This window comes from Lissotriton vulgaris, chromosome 6 (genome assembly GCF_964263255.1).
Source record: "Lissotriton vulgaris chromosome 6, aLisVul1.2, whole genome shotgun sequence".
NCBI lineage: Eukaryota > Metazoa > Chordata > Amphibia > Caudata > Salamandridae > Lissotriton > Lissotriton vulgaris.
The window spans coordinates 199,031,285-199,057,943 of record NC_141694.1 but is presented as its reverse complement, the minus strand read 5'-3'; the positions used below and the strand labels follow the sequence as shown (position 1 = coordinate 199,057,943).

The following is a 26,659-nucleotide window of genomic DNA, read 5'->3' as shown; positions in this document are numbered from 1 at the left end:
ACATCATTATAAAACTAACTTTCACCTGGAAAAAATGAACTAGTGTCAGTGCTGTCATTCGATTCTTCTGGACAGGTACACAAAAGATTTCTCTGATTTTCAGCACTCAAGCCAATTCGATTTTGAGGCAGTGGTCCTAAAAATCCCAAAAAACATGAACACCAAAAGCATAAGGCCAACAAAAATTGAACCTGAATCAGAAAGAAAACAAATACATTTCTAATAGGGCATCATCAGTAATTTAATATTCGACCTTTCCTCTATCAACAGTGTACTAAAAAGTTTGATCTCAAACTAGAGATCACAGATGGCTGATAAGCATGGCAAAAATGGCAGGTATAGTTCAATTACATTTTGGGCATAGTACATACAAATACTATCATGTACGTGCCTGTCACTACTTTTTAGTATGTTGCAATTTTACAATTGCGTGGACCAGTAAATACCTTCAACTGCAAGAGTAGAACTAGCCATTTTGCTCTCTGGATCTGCATCAGGAATGGGGACTGGTAACCAGTGGTGTAGCTTGAGCTTCTGGTACCCGGGGCTATCCCTCAGATTGCCGCCCATGGAAGGCAGTTTGGGGGCTGGGGTGTTCTGGGGAAAAATGACAGAGCAGCGTGGTGGATTGGCAGGGTTTAAGTTACAATGCCACTCTCTACCTCTCTAATCCACTGCATAAGAAAGGGTGTTTAGCAGCGGTGTAAGAATAGAGCAAACATCGAAGGTCAAGTCTCAGTTGATGAATGCCCAGCAGCACTAAAGAACAAGTTACTTACCTTCGGTAATGCTTTTTCTGGTAGATAGCCTACGTCTGCGTGATGACATCAGTTACTCTCTTTTATCTGTGCATTCTAGGCACCTGGACGGACCAATGGCAGTAGAAATACATATATATACAGTGTACGTAGTACATACAACTCAAAACTGCACACATAGTGCGAAGCAAGGGTATGAAAAACCCAATTTAAATACAAATAAATATACATAAAAATACATAAACTCTGGTATAGCAGAGTGGACAACGGGGAGGCGGGTAGGTCAGTGAGGAATCCACAGGCAGATACTGTATCTACCAGAAGAAGCGTTACCGAAGGTAAGTAACTTGTTCTTCTGATGGATACATCTGCCAGTGGATTCCTCACCTTGTGAATAGAGTCCCACAGCAGTCCCCACTCCCGGAGGAGGGTGTCCACTCTCCTATACCAGAAAGTCCTGGAGGACAGAGCGCGCAAAGTGGCCGTCCCTCCTCACCTCGGTATCCAAGCAGTAATGCTTTGCGAAAGTGTGGAGGGAGGCCCAAGTCGTGGCTCTGCAAATATCCCTAACAGGTACACCCCTAGATAAAGCAGAAGTAGCAGACTTTGCTCTAGTAGAGTGAGCTCTTATACCATGAGGAGGGTCTTTACCCGCCAGGGAGTAGTAGATCTTGATGCATAAAATTATCCATCCTGAAAGAGTGCACTTGTGCACCGATCTTCCCTTCCTACAGCCAGCAAATCCAACGAACAGCTGGTCCTTTGTTCTGTCCAGGTAGAAGCTCACCGCCCTCTTAGGGTCCAAGCGATGAAGCCTCTCCTCCTCCTTGGAAGGGTGGGGGGGGAGATAGAAGGTAGGAAGGGTAACAGACTGCTCCAGATGGAAAGGAGTTACCACCTTAGGCAGAAAAGCAGCCCTGGTCCTGAGAACCATTCAATCAGCATGAATGGTCAAGAATGGGGGCTTTCAGCTAAGAGCTTGAAGCTCACTAACCCTTCTTGCCGAGGTAATTGCGACCAGCAAACCCGTCTTGAAAGACAAAAGTCTCAAGGGACATGAGTGTAAAGGTTCAAAAGGAGAACCCATCAAGAATGTAAGAACAAGGTTCAAGTCCCATTGAGGTACAATAAAAGGTGTAGGAGGAAATTTATTAGTAAGGCCCTTAATGAAACGTAAAACAATCGGAGATTTAAACAAAGAGGGCTGGTCAGGCAAACAAAGAAAAGCCGATAAGGCCGACAAATAACCGTTGATAGTTGCCACTGCAAAACCCTGCTGGGCCAAGTAAAGTGCAAACTTGAGAATACTGGATAAACAAGCCCTTAAAGTGTCAATGGACCTCTCCCCACACCAAGCAACAAATTTAGACCACCTATAAGAATAGATGGACTTGGTGGAATCACGCCTGGCTGATAAGATGACATCCACCACATCACGAGGGAGAGAAAATGAACTCAGGTTGCCCTGTTCAATCTCCAGGCATGAAGGTGTAAGGTCTGGAGGTGGGGGTGTAGAACCTGCCCCTCCATCTGGGAGAGGAGGTCTGCCCTGTGAGGGAGACTGAGCGGCGAGCACGAGGAGAGGTGGAGAAGTTCTGTGTACCACACCCTTCTTGGCCAATCCGGGGCGATCAATATAACTTGGGCCCGGTCTTGGCGAATTTCTCTCAGAACCAGAGGAATCAAGGGTATGGGAGGAAACGCATAAAGGAGTTGAGAGTCCCAAGTCAACTGAAATGCATCTCCCAGAGCTCCTTGCATCGGAAACTGGAGACTGCAGAACGAAGGCCAGTGAGCATTCTCGTGAGTGGCAAATAGGTCCACCTGAGGAGTCCCTCACGTCCGAAAGACATGACAAATCACCTCCGGGTGAAGCCTCCACTCGTGGTCGGCTGAGAACTGCTGACAGACTGTCCGCACGTACGTTCAGAACCCCGGCCAGATGATTTGCCATCAGACAAATCTGGTGGTCCTGAACCCAGGACCAGAGACGCAGTGCCTCTCTGCAAAGACATTGCGACCCCACTCTTCCCTGTTTGTTGATATACCACATCGCGGTCGTGTTGTCCGTCAGGACCTGAACTGACAGACCGCGAAGGGAAGGAAGGAAGGCCTTGAGTGCTAAACGTATTGCCCGCAATTCCTAAAGGTTGATGTGAAGCAACTTTCCTCTGGAGACCAAAGACCCTTGACCTCCAGGTCTCCCAGATGAGCTCCCCACCCTAGAGTGGAGGCATTCGTTATTACTGTGGCCACCGATGGAGGTAGTTGGAAGGGCTTCCCTTGAGACAGATTGCCCTCCACGCTCCACCAAGACAGATCCGCTGCAGTTTCTCTGGAGATCCTCACTGACTCCACAAGATCTCCGTTGTGCTGATACCACTGCCTGCGGAGGCACCACCTGAGTGCCCTCATGTGCCAGCGTACATGGTTGACCAACAGAATGCAAGAAGCCATCAGACCGAGCAGGCGAAGGACCTTCAGGATTGGAACAACCGCTCCATTGTGAAACAAAGGTATCACTTCCTGTATGTCGCGAATCTTTTGAGGAGGAGGGAATGCACGACACACAGTAGTGTCCAGTACCGCACCTATGAACAGGTTGCGCTGGGAGGGCACCAGGTGAGATTTGAGTACATTTATTGAAAATCCCAACCTGTGCAACAACTGAGTTGTCTCCTGCAAATGATGGAGCACCTTCTCCGGCGAGACTGCTTTGATTAGCCAGTCGTCCAGATAGGGGAACACAGGAATCCCCGACCTTCTGAGATGTGCTGCCACCACAGCCATCACCTTAGTGAAGACTCGAGGCGCAGCAGTAAGTCCAAACAGAAGGACCGCAAACTGGTAGTGTTGCGAATCCACCGTGAAACGGAGATACTTCCTGTGCGACTTCGGAATAGGGATGAGAAAATACGCATCCTGCAAGTCGATCGACACCATCCAGTCTTCTTCCAGCAGCGCTTGAAGGACCTGCGCAAGGGTGAGCATCTTGAACCTCTCCTGTTTGAGATAGAGGTTCAAAACCCTGAGGTCCAGGATTGGACGAAGTCTGCCATCCTTCTTGGGGATTAGGAAATACCGGGAGTAGCATCCCTGACACCTTTCCTGCTCCGGAACCACCTCTATTGCACCTTTTCTGAAAAGTGCCAGGACTTCTTCTTGTAAGAGAAGTAGGTGGTCCTCCGAACAATAACCTTGGCAAGGAGGGTAATTGGGAGGAAACTCCTGAGAGGGAAGAGCATACCCATTCTCTACGAGATTGAGAACCCAAAGATCTGATGTAACCGATTCCCAATCTCGTAGAAAATAGGTAAGCCGACCCCCTACAGGACCCGCATGATCCAGAATGGTGGATCTAGGGCTGCTTTGCTGTTGTAGGTGGGGGGTGGGTATTAGAGGAGGAAGTTGAGGAGGAGGAGGCTTGACGACTTAGGGCACGACCCCTTTGTTTATCTCTGTAGGACTTGTACATAGGATTCTGCTGTTGTTGCTGCTGTTGGCTCTGCCTATAGGCACGAAAAGTAGACCTTTCAAAACCCCTGAAATTCTTGGTGTAAGAGCGTCTTGCTTGTAAGCCCAAAGACTTTGCAGTCGCCCTATCATCTTTAAACCTTTCTAGGGCAGCATCAGCCTTTTTCCCAAAAAGGCCTGTGCCATCAAAAGGCAAATCTATTAGAGAAGCCTGGACATCAGATGAAAATTCAGACAATTTTAACTAAGCGGCCCTCCTAGTGGCGACTGATGAACCCATTATTCTAGCCACAGAGTCACATGCCACTCAATCACCTGGCGAGCTGCAGCCTGCGTGTCAGATACAACCTCGTTGAAATTCTTCCTGTCCTCCTCCGGAAGCTTAGAAGACAACTGCTTAACTGAGTCCATCAAAGCGTGCACATATCTGCCCAGCAGACAAGTAGCATTCGTAGATTTCAAGGCCATGCTACTTGACGAGAAGCACAAGTTACTACTTGTGTAACGATATATCTGTAAGAGACATTAGTTAGTGATAGATTCCTTACCTTAGAATATCCCCAGGCGTCAGACTGGATCCGGAAATTTTTGCGTAGCAGTACCCTTGCGCGCCGGTAGGCGTCGTCTGCGGCTCCGCGTCCGTCGTCGACGTCGTGATGACGTCATCGGAGTACTTAGACGTCGCCCCCGCGTGCTGACGTCAGTTCTTAGACACAGCTTTTCCGCGCCAGAAACGCAGAGCTATGCTAAAAACCAACACTGGTGCCTTGAAACTAGGGCCCTGATCGGGGATGACCTTAACCCTAGATGTCGGTTTGCAGAACAGGGAGGATGGGTGGGTCGGTAAGAAATCTATCACTAACTAATGTCTCTTACAGATATATCGTTACACAAGTAGTAACTTGTGCATCTGAAAGAGACACGTTAGTGATAGATTCCTTACCTTAGATTAGATACCCCAGCAATACTGCTGGGTCTGCGAACCAATAATCACACCAGAAAGTCCTGGAGGACGGAACGGCCAAAGAAGCCATCCCTCCGGACTTGGCTGTCCAGGCAATAGTGTCTTGCAAACGTGTGCAGCGAGGCCCACGTAGCAGCCTGGCACTCGGCCCAAGGCAGTTGTAGTCGCTGTGGCCAGAGTGGAATGAGCCCTCAATCCAACAGGGGGTTCATTCTTAGCCAAGGAGTAACACGCCTGGATACACAAGATGATCTACCGCGAGATGGTCCGCTTGTGCACCGCTTTTCCGTTCTTAGCGCCCACGTAACCAGCAAAGAGTTGGTCATCCACCCGGAACTGGCGTGTGCGATCCAGATAGAACGAGAGCGCACGTTTTGGGTCCAGACCGTGAAGCTTCTCTTCCTCTCTTGAGGGATGCGGAGGCGGAAAGAAGGTGGGCAAGGTGATGGATTGCCCGATGTGGAAGGCTGTGACTACCTTGGGCAGGAAAGAGGGCCTTGTCCGCAACACAACCTTGTCGGGATGGACCGAAAGGAATGGAGGTTTACAGGATAGAGCCTGGAGCTCACTCACTCTCCTGTCAGAGGTGATGGCTACCAGGAAGGCAGTCTTCAAAGTAAGAAGGCAGAGAGGACAGTTGTTAAGTGGCTCGAAGGGAGCGAACATCAGAAAAGTAAGAACCAAGTTCAAGTCCCACTGAGGCATCACAAAGGGCACAGAAGGGAACTTGTGTGATGCCTTTCAAGAATCGATTAACAATAGGGGACTTGAACAAAGAAGGTTGATCAGGCAGCCTCAAAAAGGCTGAAAGAGCAGAAAGGTAGCCCTTGATAGTGCCCAGAGCAGAGCCCTGCTGGGCAAGAGAAAGAAGAAAGAGGGGCAGAGAGAGGATCCACAGCCTTTGCTGTGCACCATGCCACAAATCTGTTCCACCTGCAGGCGTATAACGACTTTGTGGAGGGACGCCTGGCTGCCAGAATGATGTTACAGGAGGCAATTCAAATGGCCTCAAATGTCGCCGCTCAATCTCCAAGCATGGAGGTGGAGACTGGACAGGTTCCGGTGGAGGACAGTCCCCTGCTGCTGCGACAGAAGGTCCTCCTGAAGAGGCAGACGAACCGGGGGATCGACTGACATACTGAGTAGCTCGGGATACCAGTACCTTCGTGCCCAGTCCGGGGCCACAAGGATGACTTGTGCCCGGTCGCGCCTGGTCTTCAGCACTCTGGGCAGAAGTGGCATAGGCGGAAAGGCGTACAACAGACCGCAACTCCACTCGCGGCTAAAAGAGTCTCCGAGCGAGTGCCGCCTTAAAAATTCCAACGCTCAGAACTGATGACATTGCGCATTCTCTTCGGTGGCGAATAGATGTAACCAAGGCTCTCCCCACTGCAGAAAGAGACCTTGCGCCACGTCCGAGTTCAGACGCCATTCGTGATCCATCATGCACCGGCGGCTGAGTTCGTCCGCCCTGGCGTTCAGAGAACCTGCCAGGTGTTGAACCACATTGTCACACCCTGATGTTCCAGTCATTGCCAGAGGCGCAGAGTCTCCTGGCAGAGGGTCCACGACCCCACTGTGAGAAGTTGGCCTGATACAAGGTGATCACTAGAACTAGTGAGCATCATATATCTGTCCAAACAACCATTATGGTGATTGGTTGTAAGTCAACCTTATAGACCAGCTATCCTAATGGTAGCATGGACAAAGCAGTCTTAGGCTAAACTCTTTTGGCATGTGAAGCCAGCTGTTTTAGCACATATAACCCCTTGAATACCAAATGAAAGACACCACACCGGTAGTTATGAAAATAAACAAGATATTTATTAACTAACATACACCTCTGAACTCCTTATGAGGTCAGAGGGCTAAGCACATGACAAGACTCTTAAGAAAAATAAGTTAAGTTGCACAAATTACAATGGTGCCCTAGGGGCACGACAAACCATATACTAAGTAAATGGTATAAGGAAATCGATAGAAGGAATGGAGCTGTCCATAGGCTGTAGGATTGCTGGGACTACACTATCCTGACCTGAGGTAAGTAATAGGAGGCCCACGGGACGCGTGTGTAGAGTGTGAACTCACAAGCGAGATGCGTAACAAAGTCAATGGACAGTACAAATTACAAAAAGGTAAGTATTAGACAGTTCCAACTAGCTAGGACTAAAACGACTGGAAATCTGGACACTGGAGAGAATCTACCCTTCAGCACCGAAATGCTCTTGTTATCTCACCCACGGGCTGCGGGTGCATAGGTGTCAAAGTGTGTCGGGTTTCCACGTTGAAGTCTATGGAGCCTGGAAGAAAAGATGCTGCAGGTGGCCAGATGCAAGATGTCGGGAGTGATACAAGGGTGGATCAAGGAAGATGAAGACCTGAAAGCAGAGGGGACAATGTTCACAGTCACTAGCCAGTGACTTGAGTGGAACCAGGAAGGAACCAGATGCTGTTGTCGCGATCAGGTGAAGAGTGGACGCTTGACTCTGCAGCCACGTGGACCAGGAGGTGTCTTGGACAACCAGGATGGAGGCACGAGCTGTCCCACGCAGGCTCTCGCTGTCGGCGGTGTTGGATCCGGATTCGGCGTCAACAGGCCTTGGCAAAGGCAACCCACGCGGTGAGTGAAAAAGGCGTCTGGTGCGGACCAGGAGGGTCCGGGGTGCTTCTCCTTTGCAGGGAAGCAGTGGCCAGTCTGGAGCAACCAGACCAGCGTTGTGGATTTCAAGGATCGTCGTCTAGGAGGTCACTAGCCAGCCAGCAAGTGACCAGACAACGCGTCTAGCAGCAATCAAGCAAAAGGGCTCCACGCAGATCTCGTCGATGCTGGAGGGCTGATCTTCTGTGCAGGAGCTGCTCGGGGCTGGGGCTTCTCAATCCCCAAAGCACTTCGTCGAGGATGCCTCTTAAGTCGTGCTGGAAGCGAAGTGCAGTTTCTCCAAGATGGCCGGTCAGCTGTGCTTTCAGGGTTGAAATTTCGTCCACTTGCAAAATTCAATTCGATTGGTTGGCTGTTTAAAAATGTCATTTTTTATATTGGCTTAGTTATGTGGTTGATGGTAACACAAGTGGTGTGGTGTTGGTCCTCTTGTTCTTTTTACGTATGATCTTCACTGAATTCCTCTCTCTAGTCTTTTCCTCTGAAGAAGCCTACCCCTTAGAATGTAATTTTAATTTTATGTTTTTATTACACAGAATCTGTACGCTCATAATTGTTGTCCTGAAGTTGACCGCGTAGTCTCCATGCGGTTGAAACGCCGTTGACGCTATTTGTGGCTGTAATTGTTCTTGCAACAATAATGTTTGTCTGTTAGCTACTAGTTTGGCATGTGATCTGTATGTTTTTTGTTTTGCCAACTTCTTCAACTTCTTCTTGAGCGTTATTTTCCCTTATGAACTTTTAATTTTTTTATTTTATTTTTATTAAACCTTTGTTATGCAGCATGTAAATACAATTACGGGACTACAACCAACCTCGCCGGCCTCGAAATCTGTTTGTAGCAATTACGGCCAACAAGAATTACCTCAGTATTCCACCTCCCATCATATTGCATACAATACAAAAAGCGCTTCAGCTGGACGCGCCCACCGAGGTAAAGGATCAGTGAAGGTTCATTTTAAATTATAGAATGAGAAGGATCATATGGCATACAATCAAACTAAGGGCATAGGGTGGGCAATGCACACACCAGGATGTCAGCAGAGCTAGTAACCGTTGTCGACTGGTCGGTGCTACAGTACACATATCGGAATGAAGGAATAAGCAATCACAGTTCGCACCAGTCATCGCCCACCCCATGAACGCAAGACCACCTTAAGAAAATACCAATATATCAAAACACATACGACAAGAGGCGTAATACTTAACCTCCATAATGACCCAAGAGAAAGGGAAAGAATAAGAGGACGAAGAAGGATAAGTGAGTGAAGGAAAAAAAGGACCCATAGAAACTAAAAAAGGGGACAAGAAAACAAAAAAGGGAAGGACCCCTCCCCCTACCCCCCACCCTGCACCCTTGCAGAGGCTATGGCTTACCCCCCCTAGCAGCGTGCCTGTCGCCCCATAAAGAATACCCGAAATATAGTTACAGGAAAGGGAGAAGAAACCCTTTAGGCTGAAATATCCCAAAGTGTTACGCAAGAGAGAGAGAGAGAGAGAGGAAGGAACAAAAAAGCCGTAGAAATGAAAACACCCCCGAACAAGAAACCCCCCCCCCCCCCCCCACCCCCCACCCTGCACCCCTGCAGATGGCTACAGCCTAAACCCTAGCAGCGTGCCTGTCGCCCCAAAAATAAAGAAACCCCTCCCAAAGGTAGGAAAATCCCCCCCCGTCCAGCCCGTAGGCCAGCAAGGAAAGAAAGCGGAGGAGGGCCATTCTGTATGTCCCCCGGTCCCCCCCCCCCCCACGCGCACGCCATGATTGTACATAAAGCAGAGCCAATTCGTGGAAGATATACACAGAGTAGTATACAGACAAATCGTAGGAGTCCTGGTCACCAGCATGAGCCCCGTAACAAACACAGTTCTGCCAGCCAGCCATCAGATATAAGTCCCGGTTCAGCAAATAGTTTTCAACCCTGTCCCCGTCTATCCGGCCCCTCCTTGTGCGTAAGCTGAGCAAGCAGTATTTGATAACATACATTAAAGCCCGGTCTTACGGCAAAACAAAGTCACTCCAACCCCCATTTAGTTTCAAACAATCGAGAGCCAACCGTCACTGTCCTGCTAGGCTCGAGCCTTATCGTTGGTGTCACTTCACAGCTCCTGCGGCCAAAGTGTGGGCTACAAAGTATCGAGGAAAGAAGCACTGCTACGGTTCGTGGCAATCGCAACGGCCGGGGTTTCTGAGGACCTGTCCGGTGGTAGTCGTTCGTCTGGGGAGCAGGACACGGCCAAGTAGAGTCGTCCGCACCACACCTCGGGTCAGTCGGTATCTCGGGAGAAGACGGGACACTCCTCGCTGGGGAAGGTGCAACGTCAGTATCATGCCATCGCAGGCAGCGCAATTCTCTTTGTCCCAAGGAGGAGGAAATGGCGTCCACCCTCTTCTCCAAAGCCCAGGCGCCGCCAATGAGAGCCACGCGAAGGGAACCCAGTGCCGCCATGAGATCGTTCAAGTCGGGCTCCTTTCCAGATGTGTGCCGGCAACACCACAATCCACAACACTCTCCCTCCTAGGCGGGGGTAACTGATGTAGGGCACCTTCCCCCGGCATAGCTAACCTGGCGCTGTTCAGCCCCGTGATGATCCGGTATGGGTCAATGAAATAATAACGTGGAACGGACCGATATGGCCCGGAACAGTCAGTGCCAGGGACAGTGGGCTACACAACTGGCGGTGCAGGTCGGAGCCCCTGCTGTAGATAACAGGGTCCTGTATCTCAGTGTAGGCTGTCCACAAGTCCCGGTAGGGAATCGAAACAATGGCTGCACTCGACAACAAAGAAGGGAAGGGCGATCACAGCTGTCCCCAAAGCCGCGGCGCCGCGCAGCTCACAATATTATCCCTCGATGCGGGCTGGACGAATGCCCTATGAGGCGACCGTTCGGAGTCTCAATTAAGGCTGATTACTCCTGCCACCCGCTCACGGCCTAGATGGTCCCGCTGGTGGCCGGCTTCGCTGCGCACTTGGGACCCCGGACTCAGCCCTCCAAAGGCCGGAGAGGCCGAGGGGAGAGTTCTGCATTTCTACCGCAGGTCAGGAGCACCGGAGCATATCGCCGGTGTCCCCTGCACTTCATCTCTACGAATCTGCGGCGTCCGCTCAGAATGGGTATCAGGATGTCTGCGTGCTGGGAGAGGGCACCCGGAGCCGGGAGCCTAAGCAGCCGCTGAGATCGCCATCTTGGCTCCTCCCTACCCCTTATGAACTTTTTTATGTTGAATATGTATATAATAAATTATAATTGTTTGTAAAAAAATTACAATGGGTGTATTCATAGGCTTCTTCTTTTTCACCCTCATTTTGTGTGTAACTCTAATGAAGTCCAGAGTTTCTTCTTGTAGAGTTTCAAATCAGGATTAATCCAATTTGGAATGGGACCAGCTCCTACCTTTATTCTCATAAAGGGGGCTGTACTATGACTAGGTCCCTCCTATGGGTGGGACCAGGAAGTGGTGTGGTTACACCCCCTATCCTTTGTCTGGTTTCATGCCAGAGCTGGGGCTGGAGTGCCCCAGCAACTGGTTGGAACCGGTGTATGCACAGGGCAGCTTGTGAGCCCCAGGCATGTCTCATTCCTTTCACAAAATCCTGGCTGGGGTGGTGCTTGCACCTCCTAAGTCAGGAAACCCTTTGTCCAAGCCTCCCTCGCTGGAAGGACTCCCAGTAGCAGGAGGTCAGACTTGTGTCTGTGGTCGCAGCATCCATTTTGTGATGCTGAGGCTCGAGTTAACTTTAACTGGGGTTCACAGTTGCATACATGTCGTGTCCCTCTAGGAGGGTGGAATGCTACCCCCGTCGCCAGAACTGGCGAGGGGGTAGTATTCCAATTCGTATGACACATTACTCGACATGTTTTGATAATGCTATGCCAAAGTTAGCAATAACCGCCAGGTTATAATGCACTTAAGAGTATATGGTATAGCGTTATCATGGAAACAGCTAAAGGACTTGGTTCCGAAAGCTACAGACAGGCTCAGATCATGCCAGAGCACTATCTCACATAATTCCAAGCACTCTGCCTCCAGGATTGTTAAGGCCTGCCATAGGAGTTACTTATAGGAGTATATGTGTCCATTTTAGGTTTAGATATAGGTATACTATATCTAAAGCAAAGGGTGATTACACCACCTTGCCCCAGCTGATTGATCAGCCAGTTGTGTCAGATTTGGATGGCCAGCCAGGGGTGGCATAATACATGCTGCAGCCCTGGTAGGCCTTGGGTTCACTTATGCCCTGGGTACCTATGGTACACTGTACAAGGACTTACAAGAGTGACCCAATACCAATTGGTAAATGCACCTAAAGTACATGGATGTCAATTTAGAGAGAGAACAGCTAGGCTGTGGGTCTGATTAGCAGGCCCACAGCCAGGGAAAGTCGTAAACCAGTGAAGCAAAAAGCAAAAATCTGGATTGCAGACCCTACTCTCCTACACCCACCCCGCCCTGTTTGTTGCAGTACCACATGGTGGTGGTGTTGTCCGTGAACACCTGCACTAAACTTCCTCGGACAGAGGGGAGGAATGCCTTCAGTGCTAGACGAATCGCCCGCAGCTCCAAAAGGTTGATATGGAGCCGGGACTTCGCCGGAGACCAGAGGCCTCTGAACTCCGCCTCTCCCATGTGGCCTCCCCAGCCCTGGAGTGACGCGTCCGTCACAACTACGTGCTCCGGTTGGGGAAGGGAGAGGGATCTGCCGCTGACCCAATCGCGATCCGTGAGCCACCACTGCACCTGTCTCGCAGTGCCCTCCGAGAGCAGGACATGGTTGGACAGGTTGCCCTGAAGCTGGGCCCACTGAAACTTCAGGTCCCACTGCAGAGCCCGCATCCACCAACGGGCGTGATGCACCAGGAGGATGCAGGAAGCCATTAGCTCCAGAAGCCGCAGCGTCAACGTGACCGAAACCCGGGATAACGGCTGAAAGATTAGAATCAGAGCCTGTATATCCCGAACCCGCTGTTCGGGTGGGTAAACCCGAAACTGCGCCGAGTCGAGAACTGCTCCGATGAAAAGGAGCTTCTGAGAGGGACACAGGTGTGACTTCGGCACATTGATGGAGAACCCCAGCTGGTGCAAGAGGTCTGCCGTCGTCTGGAGGTTGCTGACGACGGTCATCGAGGTAGGGGAAGACTGAAACCCCTAACCTGCGCAGATGAGCTGCGACCACCGCCATCCCTTTTGTCACCCTGTCCTCGAATGAACCGTGGACTTGCTTCCACTGATTGTCTAGTTGCTCCTGCAAAGGACGCATCTTCAGTCTGCAATGGGGAATTAGCGGGATACACGACGATATCACTCCCAGTAGAGACTTGTATCGGCGTACTGAAAGAGACTTTCTTGTTTGTAAGTCTTGGGCCATGGTTTGTAATTTCTGCCTCCTTTCCAGAGTAGGAAAAGCTCTTGATAGCTTTGAATCCAAGATGGCTCCCAGGAAACGAGCTCTTCTGGACGGGACCAGGCAAGACTTCTCGTTGTTAAGAATGAGTCCTAGGTTTTGAAACAAATTGGTACAAGCTTGAACAGCCTTCAGCCCTGCTTCTCTGGACGGAGCTTTCAGTAACCAGTCATCCAGATAGGGAAAGACCTGAAAATTGTTTTTTTGCAGGAAAGCTGCTACTGGCGCCAGCACCTTTGTGAAAATTCTTGGGGCTGAGCGGAGTCCAAAGGGTAAAACCCTGAACTGGTAATGGCTCTTGGCTACTGGGAATCGCAGAAACCTTCTGTGCGCTGGGTGAATCGGAACGTGGAAATAGGCATCCTCGAGATCGAGTGTGGCCATGAAATCCCCCGGGCTGATAAGCTTCAAGATGTCCTGGAGGGACACCATCCGGAAGGACAGAGAAATGAGATGGGTGTTTAGCCCGTTGAGGTCTAAAATGGAGCGCCACTTGTCGAGCGTCTTCCTCACCAAGAAGAACCTGGAATAAAATCCTTGACCTCTTTGGTTTGAGGGAACCGGCTCTATCGCTCCCTTCCGGAGCATCTGTTGAACTTCGAGCCGAAGGAGACGCTGGTGTTTTGATGGAGTGGCTGCCGGGGGATTGGGTGGAAGGATTTGCGTGAATTCCAAGGTATGCCCTTTCCGAATGATGTTGAGCACCCAACGGTCCGATGTTATCCTGGACCAGTTTTGAAGGTATTTGTTGACCCTGCCTCCAACTGATGACTTCCTGAAGGAGGGACCAGTAGGAAGAGCCAGGAGGCCGCTATTGGCGCTTGGACGAATCTCGTCCACCCTGCTTTCCTTTATTGTAAGGCCTGGAGTAATTGGTAGACTGGCCCTGCCGCTGCTGATAAGGCTGACGGTATTGCTGGGAACCTGAGCCTGTGGTGGAATAGCGTTGCTGTTGGAAGGATCCTCTGTAATTACCACCCCTGCCTCTGGATCCCTTGAAAGGAGACTTCCTGTATTGAAGGGTCCCCAAGGACCTGGCAGTCTGTGTCCTTCTTTATATCTTGCAGGGTGTAGTCAATGAGTTTGCTGAACAATGCCTCTCCATCAAAGGGGAGATCCAAGACCTTGTTCTGGATCTCAGGCCAGAACCAAGTAGCCTTAAGCCATCCTTGGCGACGGAGTACTGCCGCTCCAGCCAATGAACGGAATGCAGTTGTTGCAATATCCATTGCACAGTCGATATTTTCCATCAACGTCGCCTCTCCTTCCTGCAACATCTTCTTTGCCTCAGACGTAGATTCCGGAGGCAGCTGGTCAAGGTACGGGGCGACATCACACCAGAGCTGGCGGTCGTACCTACCCAGGATCGCTAGGGCATTAGCCGCTCGCACCAGCAAGCTTGCCATCGATGAGAATCTCTTTCCCACGTTATCCAACCTCCGCCCTTCCTTGTCCTAAGGAGTTGTTAGTGGTGCAGAAGGGTTATGTGATTTTCTCTGCGCTGCCAGCGAGATCACAGAGTCTGGCCTTGGGTGACCTGTTAAGGCTGCAGGTGCATCATCGGTCGCCTTGTACTTTTTATCTAAACGCAGTAACACCGGGACCACCGTCGCCGGGTGTTTCATAGCCTTTATGCCCTCTTTTCATAGGTGAGCCACAATAGGAATGTACTTAGTAGTTTTCCGAAAGGGTTCCTTAAAATCATAAGAAACAATCTGAGGTAACCTTAGGCATGGCCAATTTAAATCTTGCAGCAGCTCTCTCCATCAGCTGATGGAAGCCCCCAGAGTCCGCCGGGTCCGGAACTGGTGATGCGGGATGTTCAATGACATATTCATCATATTCCGTATCGCGATTAAAGACATGATCTGACTGCTGGTCCTCATCCGAGGAATCATCAACATCATGGGTCCCTTGTAATCCAGAGGTATCCTGTTGGAAGGACGTTTGAGGCTGAGGGGAAGCTTGAGCCGGAAAAGTAGGTGGCACCAATGAAGCCGGAGTCCTTGAAGGCGTAGCAGGCGTTGACGTTACTGGAAGAGGCCTACTGGCCTTAGATTTATAGTCCTGTAGCATCTTATGCAGATCTTGAAGGAAAGATGCTGGCACTGTAACCATTTCCTGTTCAGATTGCTGCTGCTGCAGCTGAAGATGACCAATCTCCTCGTGGCCGTGTTCGCCCTCTGAGTCAGTGTCCTGGCATTTGACAAAAAGCTGGGAGGGACTATTGGCATAGCTGTATGCATCCTGTTCATCCTCCTCTGACTCTTCCTCTTGAAGGAGCATGGTTGGCAACAGGGGAGACACACTCCTCGGAGAAGTCATTTCTGGCGAGATCCGAGTCACAGAAATGGTAATCCTCTTTTCTGTGGTTAATATTGTCGGTTCCGTCGTCGACTGTTGTATCCGCGTCGTCGAGATTGGCGTTGTGGACGTCGTCGACGATGAAACTGTCGACACGCCAGCCGTTGTCATTGTCACCGTAGTAGTCGCCGACACCCTCGTCGACGAGACCGTAGTCGTCGACATAGTCGTCGGCACCATCATAGCCTTCGTCGTTGACAGGTCTTTCGTCGTCGACGGGACCTTTGACCTATGAGATTAATCTTGACAACTTCCACGAAGAAACTCTTGACCTTCGACCTCCTGATTACCAGAAGACTGAAGAATCTCCCCTATGGTCAGGGAGTGACCATCGTGCTTCGCAGGCACCATCAAGCTCCTGTGCGGTTTGCTGCAAGTCCTTCCATCCTGGAATCCGACGACTCAGCTCCACAAGACCCGGACCTCCAGACTCCTCTGACCTCTACCTACATCCACAGCACAGCTGGGATCCGTGGGTGCGACGAGCAATGTGGAGACGGCCATCTTGAGAAACCTGCACAGCGTTTCCAACACGACCGCCGAGGGACCCTCGAGTGAGTGCATTGGGGTCTGAGAAGCCCCACACCAACGCAGCTCCTGCACCGAAGACCAGCCCCCCAGCATACACGAGATCTGCGTGGGGGCCCCTTTTGCCTGGTTGCTGCTTGTCCTGTTGTCTGGTCACTTGCCGGCTGGCTTGTGACCTATGAGACGACGATCCGAAGAATCCAACACTGCTGGTCTGGTCCACCAGACTGGCCCTTGCTTCCGTGTAAAAGAGAAGCACCCCGGACCCTCCTGGTCCGCACCAGACGCCATCTTTGTTCCACCACGAGGCTTGCATTAGCCAAGGCCTGTTGTCCCGATCGACGATCCAACACCGCCATCAGCAGCAGACTACGTGGGACAGCTCGTGCCTCCAGCCTGGTCGTGAAGAGCAGCTCCTGGTCTGCGCAGCTACAGAGAGAAGCAACCCTTCCTTCACCTGACTGCGGCGACAGCATCTGGTTCCCTCCTGGTTCCAGCACCGTCCCTGGCTAGTGACCGAGACTGTCCCCTTCCCTTTCAGGACTCCTTCTTCTAAGTTCCACCCTTGGACCCACTGGACTCCTCCATCTGGCTGCCTGCCAGCAACATCTTGTTTCAGGCATCACCGGGATCAACGCAGCAAACCCAACGCAACTTCAGCCCTATGCACCCGGAGCCTGTGGGTTAGGTAACTAAAGCTTCTAGGTGCTGAAGTCTGTGTATACTATCCTAGTGTTCAGGTCCACTGTTTTCCCTCCATCCAGCCAGATTCGTCCGGAATCGGTAACTTTCTAAACTGTAAGAGCCATAGACGTTGGTACGCATCCCGCGTGAGTGTTTCCACTCTGCACGTGAGTCCCGTGGGCCTCCTGCTCCTTACTTACTTAGTTTTTAGCGTAGTCCCAGCGATCCTCCAGCCTCTGGATCTCCTTACAGTACTTTCTTTCCTCGCATTCCATTGTTTTGAGTATATGGTTTGTCGTGCCCCTAAGGCGCGTGTGAGAAGTTGGCCTGATATATAATGTTCACTATTCTAGTGAGCACTTTGTATCAGTCCAAACAACCCTTATGGTGATTGGTTGTAAGTCAACCTTATAGACCAGCTATCCTAGTAGCGTGGATACGAGCAGTCTTCGGGCTAAACTCTAGAGGGCGTGTTAAGCCAGCTGTTATACCATCACATATACCCCTTGAACACCAAGTGAAAGGACACCACACAAGTGTTATGAAAATAAACAGTGTATTTATTTAGATCACAACAGCCCTGTACTCTTTATGAGGACAGGGTACTAAGCACACAACAAAACTCTTACGAAAATACTTTAAGTTGCACAATTTACACAAATGCCCGAGGGGCACGGAAAACCATATATTATGGAAGTGGAATGCGAAATTACTAGCAGGTAAGTACTGTACTAATTGGCTTTGGAATCGCTAGGACTACGTTGATGAACCTTCAGATTACTAGTAGGAGGCCTAGGGGACTCGGGTGCAGAGTGTGCACTCTCACGCGGGATGCGGGACAAAGTCTATGGGAGCTAGTAAAGACAAAGTTAGTGTTCTCGGGCGAACTCGATAAGGTAGGTCGAAAACGATAGTGGATCCTGACCCTTGGATAGTGAGGCTATGCTGGGGCACCGAAATGCCGAGTTTACCTAGCCCAGGGGCTGCAGCTGCATATGTCTCAAAAGACGTTGGGAATCCTCGTAGACGAACCAGGAGCCTGAAGAAAGAAGTGGCTGGCAGGCGACCAGTGAAGATAGTTAGAGTTGATCCAAGCCTGGATCGAAGATGGATGACACCTGAAAGCAGAGGGGACCAAGTTCGTGACTACTAGCCAGTAGTCAGGTGGCACCAGGAGGGCACCGGATGGTAGTCACCTCGACTAGGTGAGTGGGCGACGCTGTGCTCTGCAGATCTCACGGACCAGGAGGCGTTGTCGGCGACCAGGATGGAGGTGCGAGCTGTCCCACGATGGATGAAGCTGTCGACGTCGCTGGGCCCAGGATTGGGGCAACAAGTCTTGGCAAATTCAAGCCCACGCGGTGGACCTAAAATGGCGTCTGGTGTGGACCAGGAGGGTCCGGGGTGCTCCTCTTTTGGGAGGGAGCAAGGGCCAGTCTGGAGCAACCAGACCAGCAGCAGTGATGTCGCCGGGCGTCGTTAAGAAGGCCACAAGCCAGCGGGCTAGTAGCCAAACAACGCGGTGAGCAGCAAAAAAGCAGAAGGGCCCCACGCAGATCCTGGAGATGCTGGGAGGCTGGACTTCGGTGCTGGAGTTGCTCAGGGTCGGGGCTTCTTGGACCCCAAAGCACTCACCAGAGGATCCCTCGGCGGTCGTGCTGAATGGAAGTCGTGCAGTTCTGATGATGGCCGGTCCCTCAAGGTCTCGTCGCACCTACGGTTCTCAGCTTAGCTGTAGAGGTAGGTAGAGGTCAGAGGTGCCAGGGAAGCCGGGTCTCGTCGTGCTGGTCAGTCGGATTCCTGAGGAAGGACATGCAGCAAACCGCAGAGTTCTTAGATGGTGCCTGCGGATGCAGGGTGACTACTCCTTAGCCACAAGGGAGAAATCTTGAGAAGAAGTCGAGAGTTCCTTTCGTAGAAAGTAGTTTCTTGATTCCAAGATGATCTAATTTGGAAGGGTCCCCGCTCCTGCCTTTACCCTAAAGAAAGGGGTGGGTACGCGACTAGGTCCTGCCCTAGGGGTGGGACCAGGAGGGGGTGGTTACACCCCTCTTCCATGCCGGACTTTTCCCAGGTGCTGAAGTCTGTGTACACTATCCTAGTGTTCAGGTCCACTGTTTTCCCTCCATCCAGCCAGGTTCGTCCGGAATCGGTAACTTTCTAAACTGTAAGAGCCATAGACGTTGGTACGCATCCCGCGTGAGAGTTTCCACTCTGCACGTGAGTCCCGTGGGCCTCCTGCTCCTTACTTACCTAGTTTTTAGCGTAGTCCCAGCGATCCTCCAGCCTCTGGATCTCCTTACAGTACTTTCTTTCCTCGCATTCCATTGTTTTGAGTATATGGTTTGTCGTGCCCCTAAGGCGCATGTGAGAAGTTGGCCTGATATATAATGTTCACTATTCTAGTGAGCACTTTGTATCAGTCCAAACAACCATTATGGTGATTGGTTGTAAGTCAACCTTATAGACCAGCTATCCTAGTAGCGTGGATACGAGCAGTCTTCGGGCTAAACTCTAGAGGGCGTGTTAAGCCAGCTGTTATACCATCACATATACCCCTTGAACACCAAGTGAAAGGACACCACACAAGTGTTATGAAAATAAACAGTGTATTTATTTAGATCACAACAGCCCTGTACTCTTTATGAGGACAGGGTACTAAGTACACAACAAAACTCTTACGAAAATACTTTAAGTTGCACAATTTACACAAATGCCCGAGGGGCACGGAAAACCATATATTATGGAAGTGGAATGCGAAATTACTAGCAGGCAAGTACTGTACTAATTGGCTTTGGAATCGCTAGGACTACGTTGATGAACCTTCAGATTACTAGTAGGAGGCCTAGGGGACTCGGGTGCAGAGTGTGCACTCTCACGCGGGATGCGGGACAAAGTCTATGGGAGCTAGTAAAGACAAAGTTAGTGTTCTCGGGCGAACTCGATAAGGTAGGTCGAAAACGATAGTGGATCCTGACCCTTGGATAGTGAGGCTATGCTGGGGCACTGAAATGCCGTGTTTACCTAGCCCAGGGGCTGCAGCTGCATATGTCTCAAAAGACGTTGGGAATCCTCGTAGACGAACCAGGAGCCTGAAGAAAGAAGTGGCTGGCAGGCGACCAGTGAAGATAGTTAGAGTTGATCCAAGCCTGGATCGAAGATGGATGACACCTGAAAGCAGAGGGGACCAAGTTCGTGACTACTAGCCAGTAGTCAGGTGGCACCAGGAGGGCACCGGATGGTAGTCACCTCGACTAGGTGAGTGGGCGACGCCGTGCTCTGCAGATCTCACGGACCAGGAGGCGTTGTCGGCGACCAGGATGGAGGTGGGAGCTGTCCCACGATGGATGAAGCTGTCGACGTCGCTGGGCCCAGGATTGGGGCAACAAGTCTTGGCAAATTCAAGCCCACGCGGTGGACCTAAAATGGCATCTGGTGTGGACCAGGAGGGTCCGGGGTGCTCCTCTTTTGGGAGGGAGCAAGGGCCAGTCTGGAGCAACCAGACCAGCAGCAGTGATGTAGTCGGGCGTCGTTAAGAAGGCCACAAGCCAGCGGGCTAGTAGCCAAACAACGCGGTGAGCAGCAAAAAAGCAGAAGGGCCCCACGCAGATCGTGGAGATGCTGGGAGGCTGGACTTCGGTGCTGGAGTTGCTCAGGGTCGGTGCTTCTTGGACCCCAAAGCACTCACCAGAGGATCCCTCGGCGGTCGTGCTGAATGGAAGTCGTGCAGTTCTGATGATGGCCGGTCCCTCGAGGTCTCGTCGCACCTACGGTTCTCAGCTTAGCTGTAGAGGTAGGTAGAGGTCAGAGGTGCCAGGGAAGCCGGGTCTCGTCGTGCTGGTCAGTCGGATTCCTGAGGAAGGACATGCAGCAAACCGCAGAGTTCTTAGATGGTGCCTGCGGATGCAGGGTGACTACTCCTTAGCCACAAGGGAGAAATCTTGAGAAGAAGTCGAGAGTTCCTTTCGTAGAAAGTAGTTTCTTGATTCCAAGATGATCTAATTTGGAAGGGTCCCCGCTCCTGCCTTTACCCTAAAGAAAGGGGTGGGTACGCGACTAGGTCCTGCCCTAGGGGTGGGACCAGGAGGGGGGTAGTTACACCCCTCTCCCATGCCGGACTTTCCCCAGGCCAGGGGCTGGTGTGCCCCTGGAACTGGTTCTAGCCGGCAGATGCGTAGTGAGCACCGGGGTGCCACTTGCAGTCACCTTCCTGTAAAGCCCTGCCTACCCAGGATACACAAAATCCTGTCTGGGATGGTGCTAGCACCGCCCCTGACAGGAAACCCTTTGTCCAAGCTCTCCTCGCTGGAAGGACTCCCAGCAGCAGGAGGTCAGACTCGTGTCTGTGGTGGCAGCATCCATTTTGTGGAGCTGAGGCTTCAGTTAACTTTAACCGGGGTTCATAGTTACGTACATGTCGTGTCCCTCTAGAAGGGTGGAATGCTAACCCCGTCGCCAGAATTGGCGAGGGGTTCGTATTCCAATTCGTATGACACCTTACTCGACATGTTTTGATAAAGCGATACCAAAGATAGCACTTAACCGCGAGGATTATAATGCACTTAAGAGTATATGGTATGCGTTATCATGGAACAGCTATTAGGACTTGGTTCCGCAAGCTGCAAACGGGCTCAGCTCATGCCAGAGCACCATCTCACACGATTCCAAGCACTCTGCCTTCAGGATTGTCAAGGCCTGCCATAGGAGTGACTGATAGGAATCTGTGTGTCCATTTTTAGGGTTAGATATAGGTATACTATATCTAAAGCAAAGGGTGATTACACCACCTTGCCCCAGCTGTCGTGCAGCCAGTTGTGTCAGATTTAGATGGCCATCCAGGGGTGGCATAATACATGCTTCAGCCCCTGGTAGGCCCTGGGTACACCTATGCCCTGAGTTACAGGGTCTGATAAGGTGGTCCAGTACCAATTGGAAATGTACCTAAGGTACATGGAATCCATTTTAGAGAGAGAGCAGTGGGCCTGGGGTCCTGAATAGCAGGGCCCCAGGTCAACTAAGTCAGAAAACCAGCAAAACACCAGGAAAAAAGTTGGGGGTAACCATAGTCAGGTATCTACCTTCCTACAGCGCACTTATAAATATTGTGCGAACTCTTATTTCCTTTTTAGTATTGTCATGTGCTTAGCCCTCTGACCTCATAAAGAGTTGAGAGGTGTATGTTAGTTCATAAATATTTGTTTATTTTCATAACAACCTGTGTGGTGACCTTTCACTTGGTATTCAAGGGGGGATGTATGACGTTACAATGCATACTATTACAACTACCTACCGTTACAACGCGACCATTACAACGCATACCATTACAACGCATAGCGCTTTGAGGTGCTGGATAGTGGTAAGTATAATTTACTATTCTAACTCCAGTCCCCGTGGACCCTAGGGAAGGTGTTGGATAGTAAATTATACTTATTCCCTATCCTAGAGCGCCCCCCAGCGCAATGCGTTGTAATGGTATGCGTTGTAAAAGTCGCCTTGTAATGGTAGTGCGGAGTAAAAGATGCGTTGTAACGGGTGTATACCTTCAAGGGGTTATATGTGGTAAAACAGCTGGCTTCACATTCCAAAAGAGTTTAGCCTAAGACTGCTTTGTCCATGCTACCATTAGGATAGCTGGTCTATAAGGTTGACTTACAACCAATCACCATAAGGGTTGTTTGGACTGATACAAGGTGATCACTAGAACTAGTGAGCATCATATATCAGGCCAACTTCTCACACCCACTAAGAAAGTTAAAACTAGATTTAAATCCCACTGGGGCATTATGCAAGGAGTGGGCGGAAACATCTTAGTAAGGCCCTTAACAAACCTTAAAACAATCGGAGATTTAGTATTAACCCCGTCGATGCTTGTGACAAGGTCAACTCGTCATGGGTGTTACCTGCGCTGTGCGTTTGACGAGTTGACCTTGTCACATAACAAGGGATTTTGAAAATTGCAGCACAGCACGGGAATATGCAGCAGCAATGATGCGGTTAAATAATTTTTATTAATGGATTGCAATGCAGATAATCACAAGTTACAGACATCGCCAGCGCCAATATAGGCGTCATACAGGCAAGGGAGCAAAGGCAAATTAGAAAATCTGTACCAGTGCCTCTGTAAACCAACATAGGCTAATGCATTCAGTCCTACAATCCAAGAAAAATAGAAATGAAGAAACTATAGAACAGAAACTTCATCCCCCTCGCCCCCTAACAGCCGCCCGCCTTGCCCACCCACCACCCAAGGTCAATTTCCATCGCCTATCCTCAACCAACCCCCACCCTCCAGATCGGTCTGCTCCTACCCTGTGTCTGTGAGACGCAATAGTTGGAGGTATCTAGGGAAGGTGATCTAATGAAATTCTGAAGCTAACAAAGACCAGAAGGGCTGCCATAGCTCTGGGTATTTGGTACTCTCTCCCGCCATTGACAGTGAGAGCTTTTCCATACCAAGCACCATCCAAAGGCGATGGAGCCACCGATGTAATGTGGGAACGTGTGTGGAGCGCCAGTGCGCGAGTATATTCTGCATTGCTGATCCCAGTGCAATTACTATCAAGCTGCCCCTGCGGGAGCGCAGCGGATATGTTAAGAGGTTTGGGCGTCCTAAAAGAACATGCGATAGGAAGCGCGGGATCTCTGTGTCAAAGTGGGTGTCCACCTCATCTAATATCTGCTTCCAATACCCCTTGGAGCTTGGTACATTCCCAGAGTAGGTGCATCAACGTGCCCACCTGTCCGCAGCCGCGCCAGCACAGTGTATCTTTAGTGCGATCCATCTTGTGAAGACGCTTTGGGGTGTAGTACCAATAGGTCGCTATCTTTGGGAGGGTGTTCGTAAACCCCATGTGATATGCTACGTGTCGCACTCTATAATAGATCCCCTCCCATTCTTTGAGGTTAAGTGTCCGGCCCAATTCCCTCTGCCAGCGCGCCCTGCCAGCACTATAGGTGTGTATGTGTTTGCCCTGGAGCATCTTATAGAGATCTTAGATCAGTTGTTTATTGGTCTTGCGCATGATTAACCAGTGCTCGTAAAATGTGAGATGTCTATCCGCCGTAGAGCGTACCTGTTCACTGAGCGCCCAATGTCTCACCTGCAGGTATCTGAGTCTCTCCGACTCAGACAGCCCGGATTCTTGCCGAAACTGGGTAAATGTAATAATGCCCTCTGTCGTGTACATATGAAAAAGACACCGCCATCCTGCAGATCTCAACTTCGCGTAGGCAACAGAGTCCCTTCCCGGTGCAAAGTCTGGGTTGTCCACAATACAATCGGAGATTAAAAAGACAGCTGATCAGAAAAATAAAGGTTTGCCGATAAAGCAGACAAATACCCTTTAACAGTGGCCACAGCACAACCCTGCTGGGCTGAATGCAACAAAAAACAAAGAACATCTGAAAGATGAGTTTTTAAGGTATCAATAGACCTCTCTCCACACCATTTAACAAATCTTGACCACTTGTAAGAGTAAATAGACTTGATGGAGTGTTGCCTGGCGGATAAAATAACATTCACCACGTCAGGCGGGAGAGAGAAAGAATTCAAGCTGCCCCGTACAATCTCCAGGCATGAAGGTGCAGGCTCTGGAGGTGGGGGTGTAGAACCTGCCCCTCCGAGGAGGTCTACCCTGAGAGTGAGACGGAGCGGAGGGTGCAATGAAAGGTGAAAAAGGTCTGTGTACCACACCCTTCTTGGGCAATCCGGGGCGATCAATATAACTTGGGCCTGGTCTTGGCGAATCTTCTTCAGAACCCGAGGAATCAAGGGTATGGGAGGAAACGCCTAAAGGAGTTGTGAGCTCCAACTCAACTGAAACGCATCCCCCAACGCCCCCTGCATCGGAAACTGGAGACTGCAGTTTGAGAGGTAGTGCGCGTTCAAGAGTGGCAAACAGGTCCACCCAAGGAGTCCCCCAAATCCGGAAGATGTGTCGCACTACCTCTGGATGAAGCCTCTACTCGTGGTCGGAGGAAAACTGCTGACTGAGACTGTCCGCACGCATGTTCATTACCGGGTCAGAGGATTTGACATCAAGCAAATCCGATGGTCCTAAGCCCAGGACCAAAGCGGTAACGCCTCTCTGCAGAGACAGTACGACCCTACTCCTCCCTGCTTGTTGACATACCACATTGCGGTAGTGTTGACCATCAGGACTTGAACAGACGGACCGCGAAGGGAAGGGAGAAAGGCCTTGAGAGCCAAACGTATTGCCCGCAATTCCAGAAGATTGATATGAAACAATCTTTCCTCTGGAGACCAAACACCTTTGATCTCTAGATCCCCCAGATGAGCACCCCACCCAAGGGTAGAGGCATCCGTTATCACTGTGGCCATCGATGGAGGAAGATGAAAGTGCTTTTCTTGAGACAGATTGCCCTCCACACTCCACCAAGACAAATCCACTGCAGCTTCTCTGGAGATCTTTACCGACTCCCTGAGATCCCCGTTCTGATACCACTGCCTGCGGAGACACCACTGGAGCGCCCTCATGTGCCAGTGTGCATAGATGACCAACAGAATACAGGAAGCGAACAGACCGAGCAAGCGAAGGAACTTCAGAACTGGAACAACCACTCTATTGTGAAACAAAGGGATAATTTCCTGAATGTCAAGAATCCTTTGCAGAAGAGGAAAAGCTTGAGACACAGAGGTATCCAGTACTGCCCCTATGAACAAGTTGCGCTGAGAGGGCACCAGGTAAGATTTGGGCACATTTACTGAAAAACCCAATTTGAAAAACAGCTGGGTTGTTACCTGCAGATGACGACGCACCATCTCTGGCGACTCTGCCTTCAGTTGCCAGTTGTCCAGGTAGGGGAAAACCGGGATCCCGACCTCCTGAAATGGGCAGCCACCACTGCCATCACCTTGGTGAAAACTCAAGGTGCAGAAGTAAGACCAAACGGTAGGATCGCGAACTGGTAATGTTGCGGACCAATAGTAAACCGGAGATACTTCCAGTGTGACTTCAGGATTGGGATGTGAAAATACGCATCCTGCAAGATGGGTCCACTTGTTGCAGCGCCTGAAGAACCCGCGCTAGGTTGAGCATCTTGAACCTCTCCTGTTTGAGAAACCGATTCAAGATTGTGAGATCCAAGATGGGTCGTAACCTGCCATCGTTCTTGGGAATCCGGAAATACTGTGAGTAGCATTCCTGACCGCTTTCCTGCTCTGGAACCACCTATATCTCACCTTTTTTGTAATAGGACAAGAACCTCCTTCTGAAGAAGTAAACAATACTCTGTGTAAAACCCTTGGCAAGGGGGGTAATGAGGAGGGAATTCCCTGAAGGGAAGGGCATACCCATTTTCTACCAGAACTAAAACCCAAAGGTCTGAAGTGAGAAATTTCCAATCCTGTAGAAAATGGGTAAACCAGCCCTTAACATAACCTGCATGATCCAGGATGGCGGATCTAGGGCTGCTTTTCAGCATTACCAGGAGGGGTTGGAGAGGTAGAGGTGGAGGAGGAAGAAAGCGGACGACCCGCTCCACGAAGGTGACCTTTGCCTTCACCCCTGTAGGACTTGTACAAGGGTTTTTTTTGCTGTGGCTGACGGTAACCATGAAAGAAAGACTTTCCAAAGGCACAGTATCTTCTATAGCCATAACCCTTTGCCTGAGTCTGCAGACCCAAGGATTTTGCCGTGGCCTTACTGTCTTTGGGGAAAAAGCTGATGCTCTGCAAAGGTTCAAACAGTCTAGACCCATCAAACGGAAGATCGAGAAGGGCAGCCTGTAATCAGGAGAAAACGCAAAAGACCTTAGTCACGCATGCCTTCTATTAGCAATGGATGAACCCATCACCCTGGCAA

The 26,659-nt window shown here is 50.5% G+C and overlaps 1 protein-coding gene across 1 annotated transcript in view; it reads right to left on the bottom strand.

Moving 5' to 3' along the window:
- TDRD6 (tudor domain containing 6) overlaps nucleotides 1-26,659 on the bottom strand; it is a 2,323,386-nt gene that overhangs the window by 797,220 nt on the left and 1,499,507 nt on the right. Inside the window, exon 20 of the mRNA XM_086926239.1 lies at nucleotides 26-136. Within this exon, the coding sequence (XP_086782365.1) occupies nucleotides 26-136 (111 nt within the window). The remainder of the gene's footprint in view (nucleotides 1-25; nucleotides 137-26,659) is intronic.